Consider the following 19610-nt stretch of genomic DNA (forward strand, 5'->3'; position numbering starts at 1 on the left):
AAACTGTGACTGCCCCATCCCTGCAAGTGTCCAAGGCCAGGTTGGACAGGGCTTGGAGCAATCTGGGATAATGGAAGGTGTCTCTCTGTGCCCATAGGAATGTTGTCAATTCCTGCTGGCTGCTCTCCTCCTTCTCAGGTGGGACAGCAGCACCTTGCTGCTCCAGCAGCCTTGCTGCCCATGGCTCAGGTTGGTGGCTGTGGGTGTCTGTCCTCAGAACACTTTGTAAGGTTCTGACTGGACTAAAAGCTGCAGTGAGGTGTCTCTGGCTTGGAGCTGGATGAGTTTATGTCATGGCAGAAACAGCTCCTTCTGCTCCACACCTTCAGGGGAGTCTCCAGATGGGAGGACTGTCACATGCTGTAATGTCAGCACAAACTGCCTGTCCCCAGCACGGTGTGGGTGTTACCACTCAGGGCAGCTCTTGAGAATGATGAGAAGCTGGCAGTGTGGGGAGGGCTTGGAAGAGCTCAGTGTGTCTGTCCTGTCCACCTGAGAATGGGTGGATGGATGGATGGATGGGTGGATGGATGGATGGATGGATGGATGGATGGATGGATGGATAGATGGATGGATGATTGGAGGGATGGATGGATGGATGGATGGATGGATGGATGGATGGATGGATGGATGGATGGATGGATGGATGAGTGGAGGGGCGGATGGAGGGAGGGATGGATGGATGAGTGGAAGGATGGATGGAGGGAGGGATGGATGGATGGATGGATGGATGGATGGACATGCTGATACATCACTCCCCCCTCCCCACCATTCCCCCTCCCAGGTGCCATCTCAGTGCAGGACTCCAGCAGCCTGGACTTTGAGGCCAGCCCCCGGCTGCGCCTGGTGATCCAGGCAGAGACTGCAGCTTCCTTTGGCTTTATGGCCATAAACCTCAACCTCCAGGATGTGAACGACAACCTACCCCGCTTCCAGCTGCAGAACTATGTGGCCTTCATCTGGGAGTCACAGAGCTATGACTCACCTGTCATCCAGGTATGGCGGGGCACAAAAAGAGATACCTGAGCCCTGGCCTGGCTGGAGTTACAGGATGGGGGCTGCGTGGGCCTGGGGTTGGCACCAGCACACAAGCCCTGCCTCAGGGGCTCCACAGCTGAATCTCATGTGGCTTTGCAGGTGTTAGCAGATGACCTGGACCAGGGAGCGAACGGGCAGGTGACTTATGCCATCAACCAGTCCCTGCCAATGCCGGGCTTGTACCACATTGACCCTCAGACTGGCACCATTACCACTGCTGCCATCCTGGACAGAGAGATCTGGTCCCAGACCCGGTGAGTGCAGCCAGGCTAGGGGATGCTAGGACAGGAGCAGAATTGTGGAGCACATGGGGAACACTGTTCTTGGTGCCCCCAGAGCTGTCCCAGCCTGGCTGTGAAGTGGCTCTAACAAGCAGCACAGCTGAGGGTCAGTGGGAGTGAAGGACACAGGAGCCAGATGGCCAAGATGAGCCCATGCACAGCTCAGTCGGGCCTCTACAGAGCTGAGGAGATTGTGAGAGGGCCCTAAGTTCATCCATTCCCCTTCCTGCCTCCTTAATCCACACTGCATCTGCTCAGTTTCTTACACCTCCAAGCACAGGACCCTTATGTCCTGCCACATGGCTCCAGACCCCTGCCCTAGCCTGAGCTCCCCCAGATGTCCCCTTGCATCCAGACAGGCCCCGTGGGCCCCTCACCATGTGTGCATGCCCTGGACATGTCCATCCACTGTAGCCATATGTATGTGAAATGCTGGCAAACACCCCACCATGAATCTGAGTCTTCTCCTGCCCTTTCCCACACACCTTGCTCAGGTGAGGTCCTCCAGTTTGTGTTCTCCCCCTCCACATGTGCCCCCATGGCTGTGGGTTCCTCTGCTGTCTTCTCCAGTGAGGGGGTCTGGGGTATTCTTTCCATCCACACATCCCTCACCATTCCAGAAAGGCTCCAAGTGTACCCCAGCAGCCAGAGAGCCCCAGCACTTGCCTGTACCCCTCAAGGTGCTCTGCCTGCACCCACACACCTTCCAGACTTCAACACATGCCTTAGATGTGCAAAAACCTGCCGCCCTGCCCCACCACGCTCTCCATGTACCACACCCATTGCCCCACACGTACTCTCCAAGTCACGGAATCATTGAGGGTGGAAAAGACATCTGAGATAATTATTGAGTCCAACCTGTGACTGATCACCATCTTGTCAACTGGACTACAGCACTGAGTGCCACATCCGGTCTTTTTTTAAACGTCTCCAGAGAATGTGCCACACAGATCCATCACCCCAGACTGTGAACTGCTGCAGTTCCCCCACCACATGCACATGCTCCAGCCTCGTGCACACCTGCAGTTCATGTCCGAGGGGCAATGCAGGTGTGCAGTGCATGTCCCAGGAACTGTACGTGGGTGAGATGCTCCCTCACATGTGTGGGCACACATCTGACCCTCATGCCTGCCCACAGCTTGGTGGTGACAGCGATGGACCGAGGAACACCACCGCTCATGGGCTCGGCCACGCTGACCGTGGTGGTGATGGACATCAATGACAATAGCCCTACCATCCCGGTCCCCTGGGAGATCCGTGTCCCTGAGAGTGAGTGCCGTAGCACTGAGGGCCAGGGCTGGGGTACGATGGGCACCGTGGGGTGGGGAGGAGCCCCCAGAGAGGCCAGGCCAGTCCCTGTCAGGCTCTGGGTCACACTGACTCGCTGAAGCCCCCTGAGCTCTCCAGCATGACCCCTGTGCTGCTGCTGTGTCCTGAGGGAGCAACCTGAATTACCAGTTCAACCCTGGCCCCTGCCTCATGTCCAGGACTCTGGCTGCAGACACCTGCCCTGCCTGCTCACAGTCCTCAGCCAGTATGCCCTGTGCCCATGCCAACTCCACCTGTCCTGCCAAGCCCCAAGACCTTTGGCTTCTCCCCAGCACCTCCCTCTCCCATGGCATCTTCCCCTCTTCCTGGTGCTCAGGCTCTGGACTGAACTGGTTTCCCACCAGGTGAACCAGGTGTGCTGGGCAGGGATGGGTCTGCTCACTCACATGTCTGCTCCTCACAGACACCCTGCTGGGGACCCAGATAGCCCAGCTGACTGGGAACGACGTGGACTCGGGCCCTGCGCTCTCCTACACGCTGCTGCTGGAGGGGGAGGCAGCAGACACCTTCGGGGTGCTGCGCTATGGGGGCCACATTGCCCTGACGGGGCCGCTGGACCACGAGCAGCGCAGCCGCTACACACTGACCCTGCGCGCCTCTGACACGCGCCACGAGACTGAGGCCAACCTCACCGTCCTTGTGGAGGATGTCAACGACAATGTGCCCACCTTCACCCAGGTTTTCTACCAGGTACGTGCACCAGGTGTGCCAGCCAGCAGGAGCCGTCCCACGCAAGCCTTCTGCAGCTCCTGCCTGGCCTTCCTGCCTTTACAAAGCAGAAAATGGGTCTGAACCCCTTCTGGTCCCACTTTCTGACCCACATCTGCATCCTGGCATTCCTCATGCTGTCACTGTGGCAGAGAAGGAGTTGAAACCAGGCAAGTGACCCTGGGACCAGCCCCTGTGAGGGGCACAGCTGGATGCAGAGGGTCCAGCAGAAATGGATGAGCACAATGGGGAGGCCAGTGGAGGTGGGAAATGAGCCACGGCCCAGACAAATGTTGTGGTGAGACCTGGGCAGATCCCTGTTGAAAGCTGCCTTGGGCAGTGTGTGCTGCAGCGCTGAAGCCCAGGCAAGGGGCTGGGGAGCCCTTGAAGGGTCTAGGAGCACAGACCCCTTGCCTGTGGTTTCCCTGGCCAGTGAGAGGCTGGATGACCTTGGCTTTGGCTGCCTGGCCAGCCCCAGACCCCCCTCCCAGCGATGCTGGGGGCTCTGGGCAGGGGGGAACCAGATTCTGACTGGAGTTTCCTCCTTTTCCAGGTGCTGCTTCCAGAGCACACACCTGCTGGCAGTGTCATCCTCACTGTGAGCGCGACCGACCCCGACTCGGGGAGCAATGGGGACATCACCTTCCATCTGGCTGTGCCCAGCCCTGATGTTGCCATCGACCCCAGCAATGGTGCGTGGGCTTGGTGTTCTGTGTGCCTCTCTCATGGGTCAATCTAAGGGTGCCTGTGGAGGGGAGTTCCCCTGTGCTGGCCCTGTTCAAACCCTCACAAGGTTGCTTTCTGGTGTGGCTGATGAGGCAGACACAGCAGGGTGACCATCGAATGCTCCTCCATCTGATACCTTTCCCAGCTCCCCCTGGTTCCCATGCTGACCCTGGCTTTGTGTTCCACAGGGACCCTCTTCACCACGCGGCAGGTGGAGTTCAATGCCAGCCAGCCCACCCTGGACCTGGTGGTGGAGGCCCGTGACCACGGCTCTCCCAGCCTCTCCTCCTGGGCCACAGTGCAACTCCAGGTTCTGGATGTTAATGACCACAGCCCCCGCTTCCAGGAGCTGTGCTACAACGCCAGTGTTCCCGAGGACCTGCGCCCAGGCACCACTGTGCTCACACTGGAGGCGGGTGACGCCGACCTCTCCCGGGAGAACGCTGGCTTTGACTACACCATCGTCAGCGGGAATGGCGGCAACGCCTTCCAGGTGGAGAGCCGGGTTGCCCGGTCCGGGGGACAGCTCCGCACGCAGGGAGCCCTGGTGCTTGTGGAGTCCCTGGACTTCGAGGCCATTCCAGTATACAACTTGACGGTGGCAGCCTCAGACCGGGGCCTGCCACAGCGCAGCGCCACCGTGCCCGTGCTCATCACCGTGCAGGACGTCAATGACAACCCTCCCGTGTTCACCCGGGCCGAGTACCGTGCCGCGGTGAGCGAGGCCGCGCTGCCGGGCACGGAGCTGCTGCGGGTGGCAGCCCACGATGCCGACTCAGGGCCGCGTGGCCGCGTTCACTACACCATCAGCTCAGGTGACCAGCACGGGCTGTTCCAGCTTCATGAGAGCACAGGGGCCCTGAGCCTGGCGCAGCCACTGGATCGGGAGGCCCAGGCGCTGCACACACTGGTGGTGCGGGCCACGGACACACCAGGTGGGCACTTTGCGCTGGTCCCCATAGCCATTGAGGTGAAGGATATCAACGACAACAAGCCATACTTCCCAGTGGAGGTGCTGAGCGCCAGCATCCGGGAGAACCTGCCCCCTGGCACACTGGTCACCACGCTGCGTGCTGTGGACGCCGACACGGGCGCCTTTGGGGAGCTGCGGTACGTGGTGCTGGAGCAGGCAGTGGGGGACCCCACCATGGGGGACGGCCGGGATGCCTTCGCTGTCAATGGGAGCTCTGGGGAGCTGCGCTCCCGCCTCACCTTTGACTATGAGCGAGCCAAAGCCTTCCAGCTCCTGGTTCGGGCCACCGACGCTGGCAATGCCTCGGCCACTGTGACTGTGCGGGTGCTGGTGACAGGGGAAGACGAGTATGATCCCATCTTCCTGAGCCCCTCCTTCAACTTCGAGGTGCCTGAGGGTGCCCGCAAAGGGCAGACCATTGGGCGGGTGCTGGCCACGGATGAGGATGAGGGGGCTGATGGTGTTGTGCTGTACACCCTGGCAAAGCCCTCACCATACTTTGCCATCAATCAGACCACGGGCTCCATCTACCTGCGTGTGGACAGCCAGCCCCAAGGCGGGTCTGGGCGTGCCAAGAGGGAGCCACGGGAGATGAGCCTGGAGGTGCAGGCACGCAGCCCCCTGCCTGCTTCTCGTGTGGCCTCTGCACAGATCACCATTGATGTCACGCATACCTCCTTTGGCCTGGCACCCGACCTCAACCTGCTGCTGGTGGCCGTGGCCGCCTCGCTGGGCGTCGTGGTGGTGCTGGCTGCCGTGGCCATCGTGCTGGCTCTGGTGCGCTCCCGGCAGCGCCGGGGCCACAAGAAGGCAGAAGGGGAGGGGGCACTGGCCCGTGCACAGAGCGGGTCCTTGCAGAAGCTGGGCTGTGAGGAGCCAGCACTGCCCGGGGCTGAGCACATCTACCACCAGGCACTGCCCGGGTACGGGACGGAGCCGGCGGGGCCCTACACGCGGGGCGGCTCACTGGATCCCTCACATTCCAGCGGCCGTGGCTCTGCTGAAGCCGCTGAGGACGATGAGATACGGATGATCAATGAGTACCCACGCGTGGCCAGCATCACGTCCTCCATGCAGGAGCACATCGCTGCCCGCGGCCCTGACTCTGGCATCCAGCAGGATGCCGACCAGCTCTCTGACATCTCTTGTGAGCCAGCTGCGTTGGAGAGCTCCCAGTGGTTCAAGAGCAAGAAGGGCTCTGGGCTGCTGCTGCCAGGGCCACCCCTGCAGCTGTACCGTGAGGATGGGGGAGGCAGCGCCTTCCTGGGTGTCCGCTGCGGCCTCAGCGTCTCCTCACAGCCCCAGGACTACACCTTCCCAGAGGATGGCAAGCCTTCCGTGGAGGGCTCGCTCACCGCCATTGTGGCCAGCGATGAGGAGCTCCGCGGCAGCTACAACTGGGATTACCTGCTGAACTGGTGTCCCCAGTTCCAGCCACTGGCCAGTGTCTTCACGGAGATCGCCCGCCTCAAGGATGAGAGTTCCCTGCGCAAGCCCTTCCCAGCCAAACCCAAGGCAGAGCCCAAGCCCCGCATCGACCCCCCGCCCCTCATCACCTCGGTGGCCCATCCAGGTGCCAAGTCTGTGCCCCCCAAGCCACCGCCAGGCAGGACCTTCCCGCACCCATCCTCCCTGCGCCGCTCGCCCATCAGCCACGAGGGTTCCATTTCGTCCTCTGCCATGTCACCCAGCTTCTCCCCATCGCTGTCCCCGCTGGCCGCCCGCTCCCCTGTGGTCTCGCCCTTCGGCATCTCCCAGGGGCCATCCACCTCCACCATCAGCGCTGAGCACTCGCTGGAGCCCCCCGAGGAGGCCGAGCTCAGGATTTAGAGCCAGGCCCCTGGACTCCTCTGCCCCAGCCCACAGCCATGGGGCTGGAGCGGGGCCCAGCCCAGGGCTGCTAAAATGGGTGCTCGTCCTGCTCCCAGCTCTGTGCCTGGCCTGGGCCCCCGGGGACTGCGGGTGCCCTTGAGGGCTGTGGCCCCTGTCCCTCCCCACAGCCTGGCAGACCCTGTGCTGGCTGGTGCCCTATGGACTGCTGACCCCAGTGCTGGCACCCCGGGGTGATGGTCCATGTGCTGCTCGCGGTGGCTCAGATTGGTGCTGGGCAGGATGGTGCTTCACGGTACTTGGTGCTCCAGGAGTGGCTGGGAGCTGAGGGGTGCTGGGCCAGGGGCTGCAGGCCCAGACCCTGCCCTACCCAGCCCTGAGGGCCATGCAGCAGCCTGGGTGCAGGAGGACCCTGAGCCTTCCCTAGGGACCCTAGGAGCTCCCAGGGCAGGGGGACAATGCCCCATGGCTGGGGGTGGTGTCTCATGGCAGGGCACAATGCCCCCGGGCACAGATGCTGCCTGCAGGGAATGAGCCTGTCCCCTGGCCGGGAGGGGACACTCACCGGGCTGGCAGCAGCAGAAGGCAGCAATGCCCACATCTTGCTGTCTGTCCGTGGCTGGGTGGGGACGGGAGAGCCTTTGAGGTCTCTCCAGCCCTTTTACAACCCACTGCTGTGGGTGACACATCCAGGGAATCTCCTGCCCAGAGCTTCAGGATGGTTCCTCTGGTCCTGGGAGGGAGGTGCCTGCCATGCTCAGCATGGGAACCCCATTCCTGGGACCAGGTACCTCTCTGGGCAGGGGTCCCAGGCAGGGACAGTGCCCAGACACAGGCAGCACAGTGGGGCTGGCAGAGCTGTGTAATTGCTGACAGGGACAGCCCAGCCTCAGCAGCAGTGGTGATGGCTGCTGTGACCCACATCCACCTCAGGCCCAGGCGAGTTTTTGAGGTGGTACCCCAAAAAGCCACATTGCCCAGCATGTTCTCCTACAGCCACAGTGGGGATCTGGCCTTCCCTGGGGCCCTGTTGCATGACTGCTCCCCAGGACCATCTGGGCCACCTCCAGAACATGGTCAAGGTGCCAGAACCCCCTGCCTCGGCTCCAGCCCCCTGTGCAGGGCTGCTCTGCACCCCCATTATGCATGTTGTGAGCCCGGACAGAGCCCCTGCAATGGGGCCGGTCCCCATCTCCTCCTGCACTGTGCACAGCCAGTCACACAGGCAGCATCACACTCACACCACGCTTAGCCCCCACCAGAGCTCCTCCTGAGCCTGCAGCTGCTCACAGGGAGCAGCCGTGCATCACAGGCCCTGGGAGTGTGGCCTGGGTTCTGCCACTGTAGCCCTGGTGCTCCAGAGGCTGTGATTCCCACATGGCCATAGGTGCAGAGCGAGGGCTGGAACCACATGGGGAGCTGCACACAGCAGCCCTGAATGCCCCGTCTGGTCATGAGTGTGTTTGGGGATCAGGGAGGACATCCCATGCCTGAGCAGAGCCAGGGGGAAGCTCCTTCCTATCACACTTTCTCCAGACCCAGCACATCTGCGGTGTGGCTGCAGCCCCAGCCCCAAAGGTGTTGTCACAGCAGACAAATGCATCACTTCTGCCCGTCTCCCCCATTTCCCATGAAGAACCATCTGTGGCTGCAGCTCCATCTGTCATAGTCAGCCCCTCATCCCTCTTGTGCTGTGGGGTCTCAGCTCATGCCAGTGGATCCCAGGTGCTGTTCTGGGCACGGGGCGGTGACAGGGGACAGGGATCTGTGACAGGGGCACCAAGGGGGTACAGGGCCATGCTCACTCTGCTGGGGACCCACAGGGGCCTGATGTGCCCTGGGAGGGGGGGACAGTTCTGCCTTGGCACAGGGACAGCCCACAGAGGCTCTGGGGGTGGGCACCCTCATCCCCTGTTTGTCCTGCTCACAGGCACTGTGGGGACACATTGTTCTCCCCAGGCCCTGTGGGGGCACTCCAGGGGACCCAGTGCCCCCCAGTCCCATGCTGGGGTACCTCATGCCCCCTGGCCCTGTGCTGCCCCGGGCTGCCCACACAGCCCAGCTCCACCGCACCTCTGGGATGGGGACACAGATGGGTCACCCTGCACAGCACAGGAAGGGTCAGACACCTGCACCCTGCTTTGGGCTGGGGTCACTGAGCCCCCAGTTATTTATTTTTACACATTGTACTACAATTCCTGTTTTTACTCGTTTGTACCTTTTGTATTGTGTCTCGTGGAGCTGCAGGTGCCAGCGCTGCCCTCGGCCGCGCAGGGGCCACCTGGTGCAGCCTGAACCCAAGTGCCAACGTCTCAAAAAATGCCTTAATAAACCACACGTTTGTACAGACACAGACCCATCCCTGCTGCTGTGGGCTCATGCCAGGCTGGCACCATGTTCCCATGGGACTGATGGTGGACCTGCACCATGGAGGGCTCACGTGGGCCTGGCCAGACTCTGGCACCCACATCCATGGCTGCATCCTGCCAAGTCCTTTTCCTGAGAGGCCAGTGAAGCTGCAGCAGGACCGTGGCCCTGGGGCTGTCCCTCAGTGAGCCTGAGTATGTTCCCATAGAGGGATACATGCAAACACAGCTGTGGAAGACGTGTCTCCACATGTGCACACAGCTGGTCCCACATGCCACAGGCAACCCCATCCCATCCCGCCACCCTCGCTCTGGTGAGGGCTGTGAGCAGGGCTGTGCAGGGACCCAGAGCTGCAGCAGCCACACCTGGACACGCCATCTGTCCAGCAGGTACCTCACATTCCCCGGATCCCCACTGAGGATACCTGGACGTCCAAGTTTCCCAAGCCACAGCCTCATCACAGCCACCAGCACACACAGAAACAGAGTTTGAGAACCAGGAGTGGCTGTGCAGCTGTCAGGTGTTGGATGTGGCCAGACCCACGCAGTGACCATCAGCCACCTACATGTGATCAGCCATTTCCATCCTGCCTTCCCTGCTTTACCCTTTTTTGCTGCTTCCCAAACCAACCTGTTTACTCCCTGTCCTCAGCTCTCAGATTCCAACACCCAACAGCGAGTCCTGCACAGCCCCAGGGTATTCTGCACAGCCCTTCAAGGCACGCCCAGCCCTGCTGGCAGCACTCCAGGACCAGAGGAGCAGCTCCTGTCCCCCTGCTCTGACTGGGCTCCTCACACTGCAGGGGTACGTGTAAGTGTAAGCCAGCAGAGCCAGGGCAGAGAGGGCAAAAGGGCCACCCCTCCCTGATGGTGTTCCTGGTGTTCCTCTGCTCCTTCATCCCCCAACCTGACCCCTTCCATCTCCCTGCTGGGGCACAGTGGGACCAGCAGGCTGCCCTCAGTGCCACTGTCCTCCCTGGTGTTCCTGGCCTCAGGAAGACCCAACTGCCCACAGCAGGGCCTTGCTTCACCCTGTCTGCAGGAGCAGCATGCAGACATGCCTGGGCGAGCGGGGCTCCAGCCAGGAGACACCAGGGCTCCCTGACCTGCAGGCACCAGACCAGCAGCAGATGCTCTTAACACGATTAGCTCCGTCCGGCCACCTTAATCCCAGCTGTCCAGACAGACCCAGCCAATCATCCCCTGCAAATCCCATCCCACTTAAAGAGTCCATCCCAAACTGGACATGAGGCATGCAGCCTGGACAGCACCCCAGCCCCTGCTTAGGGCCGGGGTGGCTGGTTCCCCTCTCTGTGGCCAGGAGGAGGCCAGGGCTGCCAGGCCGGGGCAGCTGGTGGGGCTGGGGCAGCAGGAACAGACACCTCTGGCGTGGCTCCAGTGGCGGGGGATGCGGCAGCCAGGGCCAGGCAGGTGGTTTTCCTATTGCCTGTCTCTTCCTGGCCTGCACCCCGCTCTGCAGAAGCAGAAAAACAGCTGGGAACTGCTGGAGCTGTGGAATGTGTGCTTGTCACCGAAACTGCAGGAAAAACAAAAAAAAAAACTCTCCAACAACATTTTAGTGTTAGAGAGTCAATGCATTACTTTTCCGGCCAGGATATGCAACAGAAATCGTTTCATTCACACATGTCCTGACCTATGCAGAGAAAATCATTCCGTGACACGTGAATTTTACTAGATTTTTCACATATTTTATACAGTAAAAACACACAGAAATTCACTGGTTCAATAATCATTGGTCCCAAGTTGCTCAGCTCTTAGTATTTGGGTTCCTATGCAAGGAGTGATGTCTGGAGTTGATGCTCGTTAGTGGTTGTTACCTTTTGTGCACCTTCTGTGCTACTCCTGCATGGGAGCCGACCAGGCCTTACAGGGGCCTCTGCCTCCTGCCCCAGCAGCCTGGGACCGCCAGCCAGCACGGACCCCTGTCCTGCCCCCAGCCCAGGACCCCCAGCCCTGCACAGAGCCCTGACCCCCGGGAGCCCGACACGGGCCCTGGGCCGAACCCCTGGGAACGTGTCCGCACCGCGCCGGGAGACGCCCGAGAGAGGGGAGGGGATGGGGGCGGCCAGTGCCGTGTCTGAGCCGCCTCCTCGGGCCGCCGGCGAGCGGGGACTCCCCGCTGGAACCGTGCCCGGAGCCCGCCTCTCCGCCGGGCTGGGCCGTGCCCCGAACTCCGGGCCCCTCCGCCGGGCTGGGCCGCGCCCCGAGCTCCGGGCCCCTCCGCCGGGCTGGGGCCGAACCCTGGGCCTCTCCGCCGGGCTGGGCCGTGTCCCGAGCTCCGTGTCCCGAGCTCCGGGCCCGCTCCTGGGCCGGGCTGGGCCGGGCCGTGTCCCCGAGCTCAGGCCCCGCCCCTCCGCCCCGGCCCCGCCCACCCCGTGACTGGGGGTCACGTGACCGCTGTTTTGGTGTCCCCACGTGGCGGGAGTCACGCGCCCACACACGTGACCCGGCGGCGCGGGGCCATGGCGCGCGGGTAACGGGCACGGAGCGGGGACCGGGACACGGGGGGACCAGACACGGGGGGGACCGGGACACGGGGGGGACCGGGACACGGGGGGACCGGGACACGGGGGGACAGGGACACCGGGACACTCTCCGGGAGGGGAGAGGCGGTGCTTTCCGGCCCCGGGGGCGTTGGGGACCGCAGGGTCCCGCGGTGCTCCCCGGTGACCGGGGCTCAGGGTGTTCCATGGGGCTCCCAGGCGGTGGTGGCACCGGGGACCTGAGGTTCAGGCGGGGTTCTCGGTGGCAGACGGGCTCCCCGGTGACGAGACTCGGGGGATTCAGGCGGGGCTCCCCAGACCCGGGATAGGGGGCGGTCAGGGTGGTTCTCCCGTTCCGGCGGCGCTCCCGGGGACGGGGGCTCGGGGGTCAGTCCCCGGTCAGTCCCGGCTCCTCCGGGCCGTGCCGGTGCCGGTGCTCCCCTGGGCCCATTGCAGGTGTCGGGGGATCCCCGCCGTGCTGGTGCTCTGTGCGGCCGCCTGGAGCTGCGCCCCGGGGCTGGCGCTGCAGCTGGAGCGGGACCAGCCGTTCCGGTAGGTGCGGGGCCGGGCCGGGCCGGGCCGGGCTGGGCTGGGCTGGGCTGGGCTGGGCTGGGCTGGGTACCGGTGCCGGCCCCGCTGACCGCCCTTCCCGCAGCGTGCCCCCCGGCTGGGCCCATGCTGGCCGCCTGGAGCCCGGGCACCCGGTGCAGCTGACCTTCGCCCTGCGGCAGCGCGGCACCGCCCGCCTCGCCCGCCTCGTCCAGGCTGTCTCGGACCCCCAGTCCCCGCAATACGGTAACAGCCGCGTCCCTAAAGCCCCCCACCCCCGGGGCCTGTGCGGGGATCTGACCCCTCTGTGCCTCCCAGGGCAGTACCTGTCCCTGGAGCAGGTGAGGGACTTGGTCCAGCCTTCCCCCACCACACTGATGACGGTTCTGAAGTGGCTGCAAGGCCATGGTGTAGAGGAGTGCCGGAGTGTCACCACCCTTGACTTTCTGGAGTGTTACCTGCCTGCAAGGTGAGCCCTAAGGGCTGGAACCGGCTCTGGTGGCCCTGTCTGGTGGCTGTCCCTGTTTCTCACTCCTGTCCCATCCTGTGGTGGCTTGTTCCTGTGTCTAGACCAGTCCTGCTCTCCCAGCCCTGCCCTGTCTCTGTGCTGGCTGTCCCTGTGCCCTAGTGCTGTCTCACCCCACAGTGGCTGTCCCTGTGCCCTAGTGCTGTCTCACCCCACAGTGGCTGTCCCTGTGCCCTAGTGCTGTCTCACCCCACAGTGGCTGTCCCTGTGTTGCAGCACAGCCGAGCGTTTGCTCCCTGGGGCCGAGTTTCACCGGTACGTGCAGGGCCAGCGCAGCCTGGTGCGGTCCCCCCTGCCCTACACTGTCCCTGCAGAGCTTGCGGAGCACCTGGACTTCGGTACGTCCCTCCTGGGGGAGATGAGGCTGCAGAGCTCAGGTGCAACTACTTCTGGGGGGATAAACCTCCCTCCTGCAGATGCGTTACATGGGATCCAGTGACCATCCCACAAAAAGTGCAGGGGCTGCCCGGCTGAGGCCGTGGCTCAGGTGTGGGAAGGCTGCAGGGCTGGGCTCTCCAAGCCCTGCTGTTGCCTGCCCGTGTAGACCTGGGTTGGTGATGGAGAGCCCAAGGGCTCTGTGCCCTGACGGCTTCTCCCATCCCACTGGGCTCTGCTGCAGTGGGTGGGATGCACCGGTTCCCCGCGGAGCGCAAGGCAGTCAGCAGAGCCGGGGCCAGGAAGGCCCCACAGGTGCCAAGAGCGTCGTTCCACCTGGGCGTGACACCGGCCGTCCTGCGCCAGAGATACAACATGACAGGGGGGGACGTGGGGCTCCAGCCCAACAACAGCCAGGCCTGTGCACAGGTAACCACTGCCCCGGCCTGAGACCTGTGTGCCATGGCAGTCCCAGGGATTGGTGCTCTTCTGGGGATCTTGGGACAGCTGGGTGTCCCTCGGTGGCTGCTGGGGGTACCTGGTGTAGCACAGAGCTGTGCTGGGCAATTTTCTAGGTTAGGATTGAAATGTTAACCTTGTTTATTCAAGAGAAGACAGCCTGTCCCTCTGTGTCCCACAGTTTCTCGAGCAGTACTTCCACCAAGCTGATGTGGCTGAGTTCATGCAGATCTTTGGCAGCGGCTTTGCCCACCGCACGCAGGTGGACAAGGTGGTGGGGCGCCAGGGCCACGGCAAAGCCGGGCTGGAGGCCAGCCTGGACGTGGAGTACATCATGAGCACCGGCGCCAACGTCTCCACCTGGGTCTTCAGCAATGCAGGTACTGAGAAAGAGCCCCGAGGGGCAGGGGGAACACCTGGAGGGGAAAGGGGAGCACCCAGAGCGAGGAGGGGAGTGCCTGGAGGGGTGAGGAGAGTGCCCGGAGCAGGGAAGGGAACACTTGGAGATGTGAGGGGAGGGGGTGGACAGGAGAGGGAAGTGCTGGAGGAGTGAGGGGAGAGCTTGCAGGGCTGTGCAGACAAGTGGCTGTAGTACAGCCCCAGGTGCTTTCCCAGCTACTGTGAGAGTGTACCCTGTGTGCTCCCCAAGTCAGAGCTGGCACCATATTCCCAGCTCCTATGGACATCACTCCTGGTTTGTGTAGTGGCTTTGAACCGTGTGAACTTTCAACTTCCAGAGTATCCTCAGGCAGGGATTTCATTGTTGGTACCATGCAGAGCAGCTGCCCTGCTCAGCTCCCATGAAGGAGGGCACAGCCCTCTTCCCCTGGGGTTTCCAGCCTTGCTGGAGCTGAGCTCCCACCCACGAGTCTCCCAGTGGAGCAGAGGAGGGAGAGTGAGGGAATTTGGAAAAACATATTGCCAAACAGCCTGCACAAACACAAACAAGGCACAGTGCTGGGGGCAGTGTCCCTGTCCCAGATTGGGAACTGGCTGAGCAGGTGAGTGCCACAGGGACAGTGGCCCAGTCCCTGATGGTGACAGTGACAGCAGCCCAGTGCTGCCCTTCCCTCCACCCCCACACAGTTATTGTGTGGGAGTGATGCAGGGACAGTGACATGGGCAACTGAGAGTGAGCGGGGGTGGCTGAGGCTGTGCTCCCCTCCCACTGGAGAGGGCTGGAGGGCAGGGAGAGACCTGGACAGGTACGGGCAGAATGTGTGGAGGTGGTGCATGCACTCCCCTGCAGGCCCTGTTGTCAGAGGAGAAGCTCAGGCCCCGCTGGGTCTACAGGTGCCCACGTGGCTCCAGCCCAGGGCAGAGTCTTGGAGAGGGGTGTGAGTGCAGCCCCCTGTCCTGGGGTAAGAGGTTACAGGACCCTCTTGCCAACGCCATGGGCTGAGCTGAAGCTTGGTGCCATGTAGTGTGAGGAGCCCCAGGCTGGATGTGCTGTGACTCCACGGCCTACGGGAAGGAGCACCTGGGGCTGTATTACAGGTGCTGGTGATGATGGGGCAGGACTCCTCGCTCTGTTCCCTGTCCCTGCTGTTGGAGGAGCTATCCCTCATGTCCCTTCCCTGATGTCCTTGCAGGGCGCCACGAGAGCCAGGAGCCCTTCCTGGCCTGGCTGCTGCTGCTCAGCAACATGTCATCGGTGCCCTGGGTGCACTCGGTGAGCTACGGGGACGACGAGGACAGCCTGTCCTACGCCTACATGGAGCGCGTCAACACCGAGTTCATGAAGGCGGCGGCCCGCGGCCTCACCATCCTGTTTGCCTCAGGTGGGGCCTGAGCACCAAACACCACGGGGGGCTGTGGAAGGGGTGGCTGGGACACTGTGGTCACCTGTCACCTGTTGGTGTGTCGGCAGGTGACGACGGTGCCGGGTGTCGGCGGGTGCGCAGTGGGAACCACACGTTCCGGCCCAGCTTCCCGGCCTCCAGGTGGGTGAGGGAGGGAGCTGGGGGTGAGGGGTCAGCACAGACCTGAGGGGGCACTGCCAGTCCTGGCCCCACTGGGGTCTGAGCCCCTGGAGGGTCATCTGAGGGTCCTCACCAGCATGCTTACAGACCCCAGAGCTGCAGTCTCTGCAACTCCTGGGGTGTTTTTGGTTTGTGGAGCAAGGTTGGGGTAGCAGAGGGGACTGTTGGTGGCTGCTGAGGCCTGGGCAGGTGTGTGCCCACCTGCAGTGTCCCCCTGTTTCCCCAGCCCCTACGTCACCACTGTGGGTGGCACGTCCTTCAAGAACCCCTTCCTGGTGACAGAGGAGGTGACAGATTACATCAGTGGGGGTGGCTTCAGCAACATCTTCCCCATGCCTGACTACCAGGTGAGGGGCACCTGCACTGCCAGGCTGGGGGCTGCAGGGTTAGGGAGAGCGATGGACTTTGGGGATGACCATGGGCTGTGCCGTCCCCAGGCTGCTGCTGTCGGGAGTTTCCTGAGTTCAGCCTCGAAGCTGCCCCCCAGCTCCTACTACAACAGCAGCGGCCGCGCGTACCCTGACCTGGCTGCGCTCTCCGACAACTACTGGGTGGTGACAAACCGCATCCCCCTGCCCTGGGTGTCAGGGACTTCGGTAAGGAGCTCATCCCCTGCTGCCCTCCGGGACGGCGGGGGTCTTGGGCTGAGGGGTCGTGCCCACACAGGCGTCCACACCGGTGGTGGCAGGCATGGTGGCACTGATCAATGACCGGCGCCTGCAGCGGGGGCTGGCGCCCCTTGGCTTTCTCAACCCTGCACTCTACCAGCTGCAGAAGCAAGGGCATGGGGATGCGTTCTATGATGTGAGTGGGGCAGGGAACAGGGGCTGGAGGGCTGTACTGGGGGCTGAGGGGACTTTATGTGTCCTGAAGAGTTGGGCTGAGGCCTGGGGTTAGCCTGTCCATGGGGCTGGGAAGGCCATGCATGCTCTAAGGGCTGGGTTGGGGGCTGAGGGGGGCTGTCCTGGGGCAGGGCCAGCAGCATCCTGTTACCCCTCTAAGTGCAGGGGCAACAGTATCCGGCGGGGGGGTAGGAGAGAGTCCCTATGGCCTTCCCATGGGAGCAGTGAATAGGGTTCCCTTTGGCCTTTACATGAGAGTGGTGTCCCCAATGGATTCCTGTGAGTTTTCTGGGGCAGGTCCCCTTGTGTGGCCGTGGCAGTGGCTTCCAGTGACTGTGGAGGTCCCAGGGTCGAGCTGAGCGTGCTGTCTCACATTGCCAGTGTCCTGAGGGGACCCTGGGCAGGGGTGGCCTGTGCCATGAGGGGCATTGTGGGGGTCCCCGTGTCTGGAGGCCATTGTGCCCCAGGATTCCTGTCTCCTGGATGCTGGTGACGGTGGTTCACAGGGACTGCAGGCAGAGGGTCCCTGTGCCCGTGGCATCCCTGTCACGGATGGTCCCTGTGCCCCGGGCTGTGTGGGGCTCCTGTGCCCCGGAGGTCGCTGTCCCGGGACTAGAGAGGGGTCCCCGAGGCCCCGTGCTGAGGCTGGTCCCTGCAGGTGATCCAGGGCTGCCACCTGTCCTGCCTGGACGGCACCGTGCAGGGCCAGGGCTTCTGTGCCACCCCCGCCTGGGACCCGGTCACCGGCTGGGGCACCCCCAACTTCCCGCGCCTGCTGCGGGCGCTGGGGCCGCGCTGACCGGGACACCGGGACTGGACACCGGGACTGGACACCGGCACCGGACACCGGCACCGGACACCGGGACCGGACACCAGACCGGACACCGGCACCGGGATCAGACACCGGGACCGGACACCAGCACTGGACACCGACACCGGCACCGGACACCGGGACACCGCGGGGTGGAGGCGGGGGCGGGGCCAATAAACACTCAAGCCCTGCCCACCGCCCCTGTTTGTTTCTCCTCCTCCGCCAGGGGGCGCGCGGGCCGATGAGCATTGGCGGGCGGGACAACGGGGGCGGGGCGGGGGTTCGACCGGGCCAATGGGCCAGTGCCAGGGGCGGGGCGGAGGCGCTACGGGGCCAATAGTGCGGCTCGGCGCGCGCAGGCGCGGAGCGGAGGCTGGTGCCGGGGCCATGAGCGGCAGCGCCGATCCCGACCCCGCGCCCGCCGCCGCGGCGGCTCCGCCAGGCCCCGCCGAGGGCAGCAAGCCCAGCCCGGCCGCCGCGGGCAGCGCCGGGCCCGGGGCGGCGCCGGCTGCGGGGGGCGGCGCGGCGCGGGCCACCGAGGGCTGTGCGGCCGGCGGGAGGGGACCCGGTGAGTCGGGATGGGGGGCGGCGGGGCCGGGCCCCGCGCACGGGCCTCCCGCGGGATCCCTGAGCCGCTCCGGCTGGGGAGTGGCGTCCGGTGACCGCGGGTGCCCCGGGGCCCTGCTGGGCGCGCTGTCCCGCGTTCCCGGTGCCGGCGGGGCGTGCAGGGTCCCGGGACTGACGGTGCCGCCCCGCAGTGCCGGTGTCCGCCGCCGTGGCCGCCCCCCCGGACGGGGCCATGTCCAACGGCGTGTACGTGCCGCCCGCGGCCAACGGCGACGTGAAGCCCGTGGTGTCCACCACGCCGCTCGTGGACTTCCTCATGCAGCTGGAGGACTACACGCCCACGGTACCGGCACACCGCGCGGCTCCCGCGGGACGGGACGGGCCGGGGCACGGGGAAGGGCCCCGGTAGTGGGATAACGGGGCGGCTCCTGTGCCGCGGGATACGGGATGCGGGAACGCTCCCACGGGGCCGTGGAGCTGTTCCAACTCTTCCCTCCCCAGATCCCGGACGCCGTGACAGGGTATTACCTGAACCGGGCAGGGTTCGAGGCCTCGGACCCCCGAATGTGAGTGACCGCAGGGCGGGGAGAGGCGCAGGAACCCCCTGGGGGTCCGGCGGAGGGTCCCGTGGACCCAGTGCCTCGCCGACACGGTCCCTGCCCCGCAGAATCCGCCTGATCTCGCTGGCGGCACAGAAGTTCATCTCAGACATCGCCAACGATGCGCTGCAGCACTGCAAAATGAAGGGCACGGCCTCGGGCAGCTCCCGCAGCAAGAGCAAGGTGAGGGCACTGAGGGGACCGGGGAACCCTCCTCGGGGATGGGGCTGAGTCTGCAGCCACGGAGTGCAGGAACGTGGGGTGTAGAAATCCCCAAACCTGCTGGGCTTGTGGTGGGTTCCTGCCGGCAGGGAGGGACTGCTGGGGACACAAAGGGGGGCAGTGAGCTTGTGGACACACTTTGGTGTGGCTGCAGCTCTGGGCTTGGGGAGGAGCTGGAGTGGGGGATCCTGGGGACCGTATCTGGAGTTCAGGGGCTCCACAAGGCCAATGGGATTTGGTGCTGGGTGTCTGAGGATGTCTGAGGGCACAGAACAATAGAATGTGGGGAGCTGGGAATGCCCTAATGCTGCCCAGGAGCTCCTCTGGGAATGGCACACAGCTGCCCTTGCACCCTGAGGGGTCTCACAGCCCCGGGCTGTCCCTGCTGTGACCACCTGCCCTGCCCCGTGTCCCCCAGGACAAGAAGTACACGCTGACCATGGAGGACCTGACGCCGGCGCTGGCCGAGTACGGCATCAACGTGAAGAAGCCTCATTACTTCACATAGAGCACGGGGGAGCTCGGGCAGGTTGTAGGGGCCGTGTCGGTGCCATTAAACACCTGGTAGGGTTTTGTGGGAAGGCAGCCTTGCTCCTGTGCCTGCGTCCACAAATTCTGGCCCGGGTTCTCCACACGCTCACCCCGCTCTGCCAAGCACAGGGGGCTCAGTGCTCTCGACTGCTGGAGTAGAGTGGAGTTAGGGAGACAGGAACTATCCAGCACTCTTTCTTCTCCTTCCCTAAACTGCCTCTTGTCTCCCCCAGGGAATACCCTGGGGGCTGCACAGGCAGCACTACAACTGGAGCCAGGGACAGAACCCCGAGCCCAGCCCTCCTGCACCAGGCACCTCCCGAGGAGACCCTGTGCCCATTTACCTTTGCTGGGTATCAGAGGGTTACTGTGGGTGGTGAAGTGTGATCAGG

At 63.7% G+C, this 19610-nt stretch overlaps 3 protein-coding genes and 1 long non-coding RNA gene across 4 annotated transcripts in view; 3 read left to right on the plus strand and 1 right to left on the minus strand.

Annotated features, from left to right (window-relative positions):
• Positions 1 to 8777, plus strand: part of DCHS1 (dachsous cadherin-related 1) — a 42739-nt gene extending 33962 nt beyond the window's left edge. The window contains exons 16-21 of the mRNA XM_083884642.1: positions 785 to 996; positions 1138 to 1292; positions 2458 to 2588; positions 3052 to 3338; positions 3910 to 4048; positions 4271 to 8777. Of these exons, the coding sequence (XP_083740768.1) occupies positions 785 to 996; positions 1138 to 1292; positions 2458 to 2588; positions 3052 to 3338; positions 3910 to 4048; positions 4271 to 6885 (3539 nt within the window). The 3' untranslated portion in view covers positions 6886 to 8777. The remainder of the gene's footprint in view (positions 1 to 784; positions 997 to 1137; positions 1293 to 2457; positions 2589 to 3051; positions 3339 to 3909; positions 4049 to 4270) is intronic.
• A 2161-nt stretch (positions 8778 to 10938) lies between these two features.
• LOC310906346 lies at positions 10939 to 11579 on the minus strand. The gene is made up of 2 exons (XR_014589390.1): positions 11452 to 11579; positions 10939 to 11414 (listed from the first exon to the last, which is right to left on the minus strand). It is a non-coding gene; the product is annotated as an uncharacterized lncRNA (long non-coding RNA).
• Positions 11580 to 11725: 146 nt separating this feature from the next.
• TPP1 (tripeptidyl peptidase 1) lies at positions 11726 to 17466 on the plus strand. Its single transcript, XM_083884983.1, has 13 exons — positions 11726 to 11745; positions 12212 to 12307; positions 12411 to 12550; positions 12623 to 12773; positions 13047 to 13168; positions 13450 to 13634; positions 13846 to 14044; positions 15257 to 15445; positions 15535 to 15607; positions 15873 to 15993; positions 16084 to 16242; positions 16313 to 16450; positions 17147 to 17466. The coding sequence occupies exons 1-13, from the start codon at positions 11735 to 11737 to the stop codon at positions 17285 to 17287; spliced, it is 1725 nt and encodes a 574-aa protein (XP_083741109.1). The 5' UTR covers positions 11726 to 11734; the 3' UTR covers positions 17288 to 17466.
• Positions 17467 to 17673: 207 nt separating this feature from the next.
• TAF10 (TATA-box binding protein associated factor 10) lies at positions 17674 to 19599 on the plus strand. The gene is made up of 5 exons (XM_083884984.1): positions 17674 to 17867; positions 18058 to 18209; positions 18368 to 18432; positions 18534 to 18648; positions 19106 to 19599. Exons 1-5 carry the CDS (start codon positions 17687 to 17689, stop codon positions 19193 to 19195), a joined length of 603 nt encoding a protein of 200 aa, XP_083741110.1. The 5' UTR covers positions 17674 to 17686; the 3' UTR covers positions 19196 to 19599.
• The last annotated feature ends 11 nt before the right edge of the window (positions 19600 to 19610 follow it).

This window comes from Zosterops lateralis (genome assembly GCF_965231275.1).
Source record: "Zosterops lateralis genome assembly, chromosome: 2".
Taxonomy (NCBI): domain Eukaryota; kingdom Metazoa; phylum Chordata; class Aves; order Passeriformes; family Zosteropidae; genus Zosterops; species Zosterops lateralis.

Coding starts and splice junctions, on each gene's coding strand:
- TAF10 (XM_083884984.1), top strand. CDS start 17,687: ATGAGCGGCAGCGCCGATCCCGACCCCGCGCCCGCCGCCGCGGCGGCT. Junction 18,433..18,533: donor GAGGCCTCGGACCCCCGAAT/GTGAGTGACCGC, acceptor CCTGCCCCGCAG/AATCCGCCTGATCTCGCTGG. Junction 18,649..19,105: donor GCTCCCGCAGCAAGAGCAAG/GTGAGGGCACTG, acceptor CGTGTCCCCCAG/GACAAGAAGTACACGCTGAC.
- TPP1 (XM_083884983.1), top strand. Junction 12,551..12,622: donor CCCCCAGTCCCCGCAATACG/GTAACAGCCGCG, acceptor TGTGCCTCCCAG/GGCAGTACCTGTCCCTGGAG. Junction 13,635..13,845: donor ACAGCCAGGCCTGTGCACAG/GTAACCACTGCC, acceptor TGTGTCCCACAG/TTTCTCGAGCAGTACTTCCA.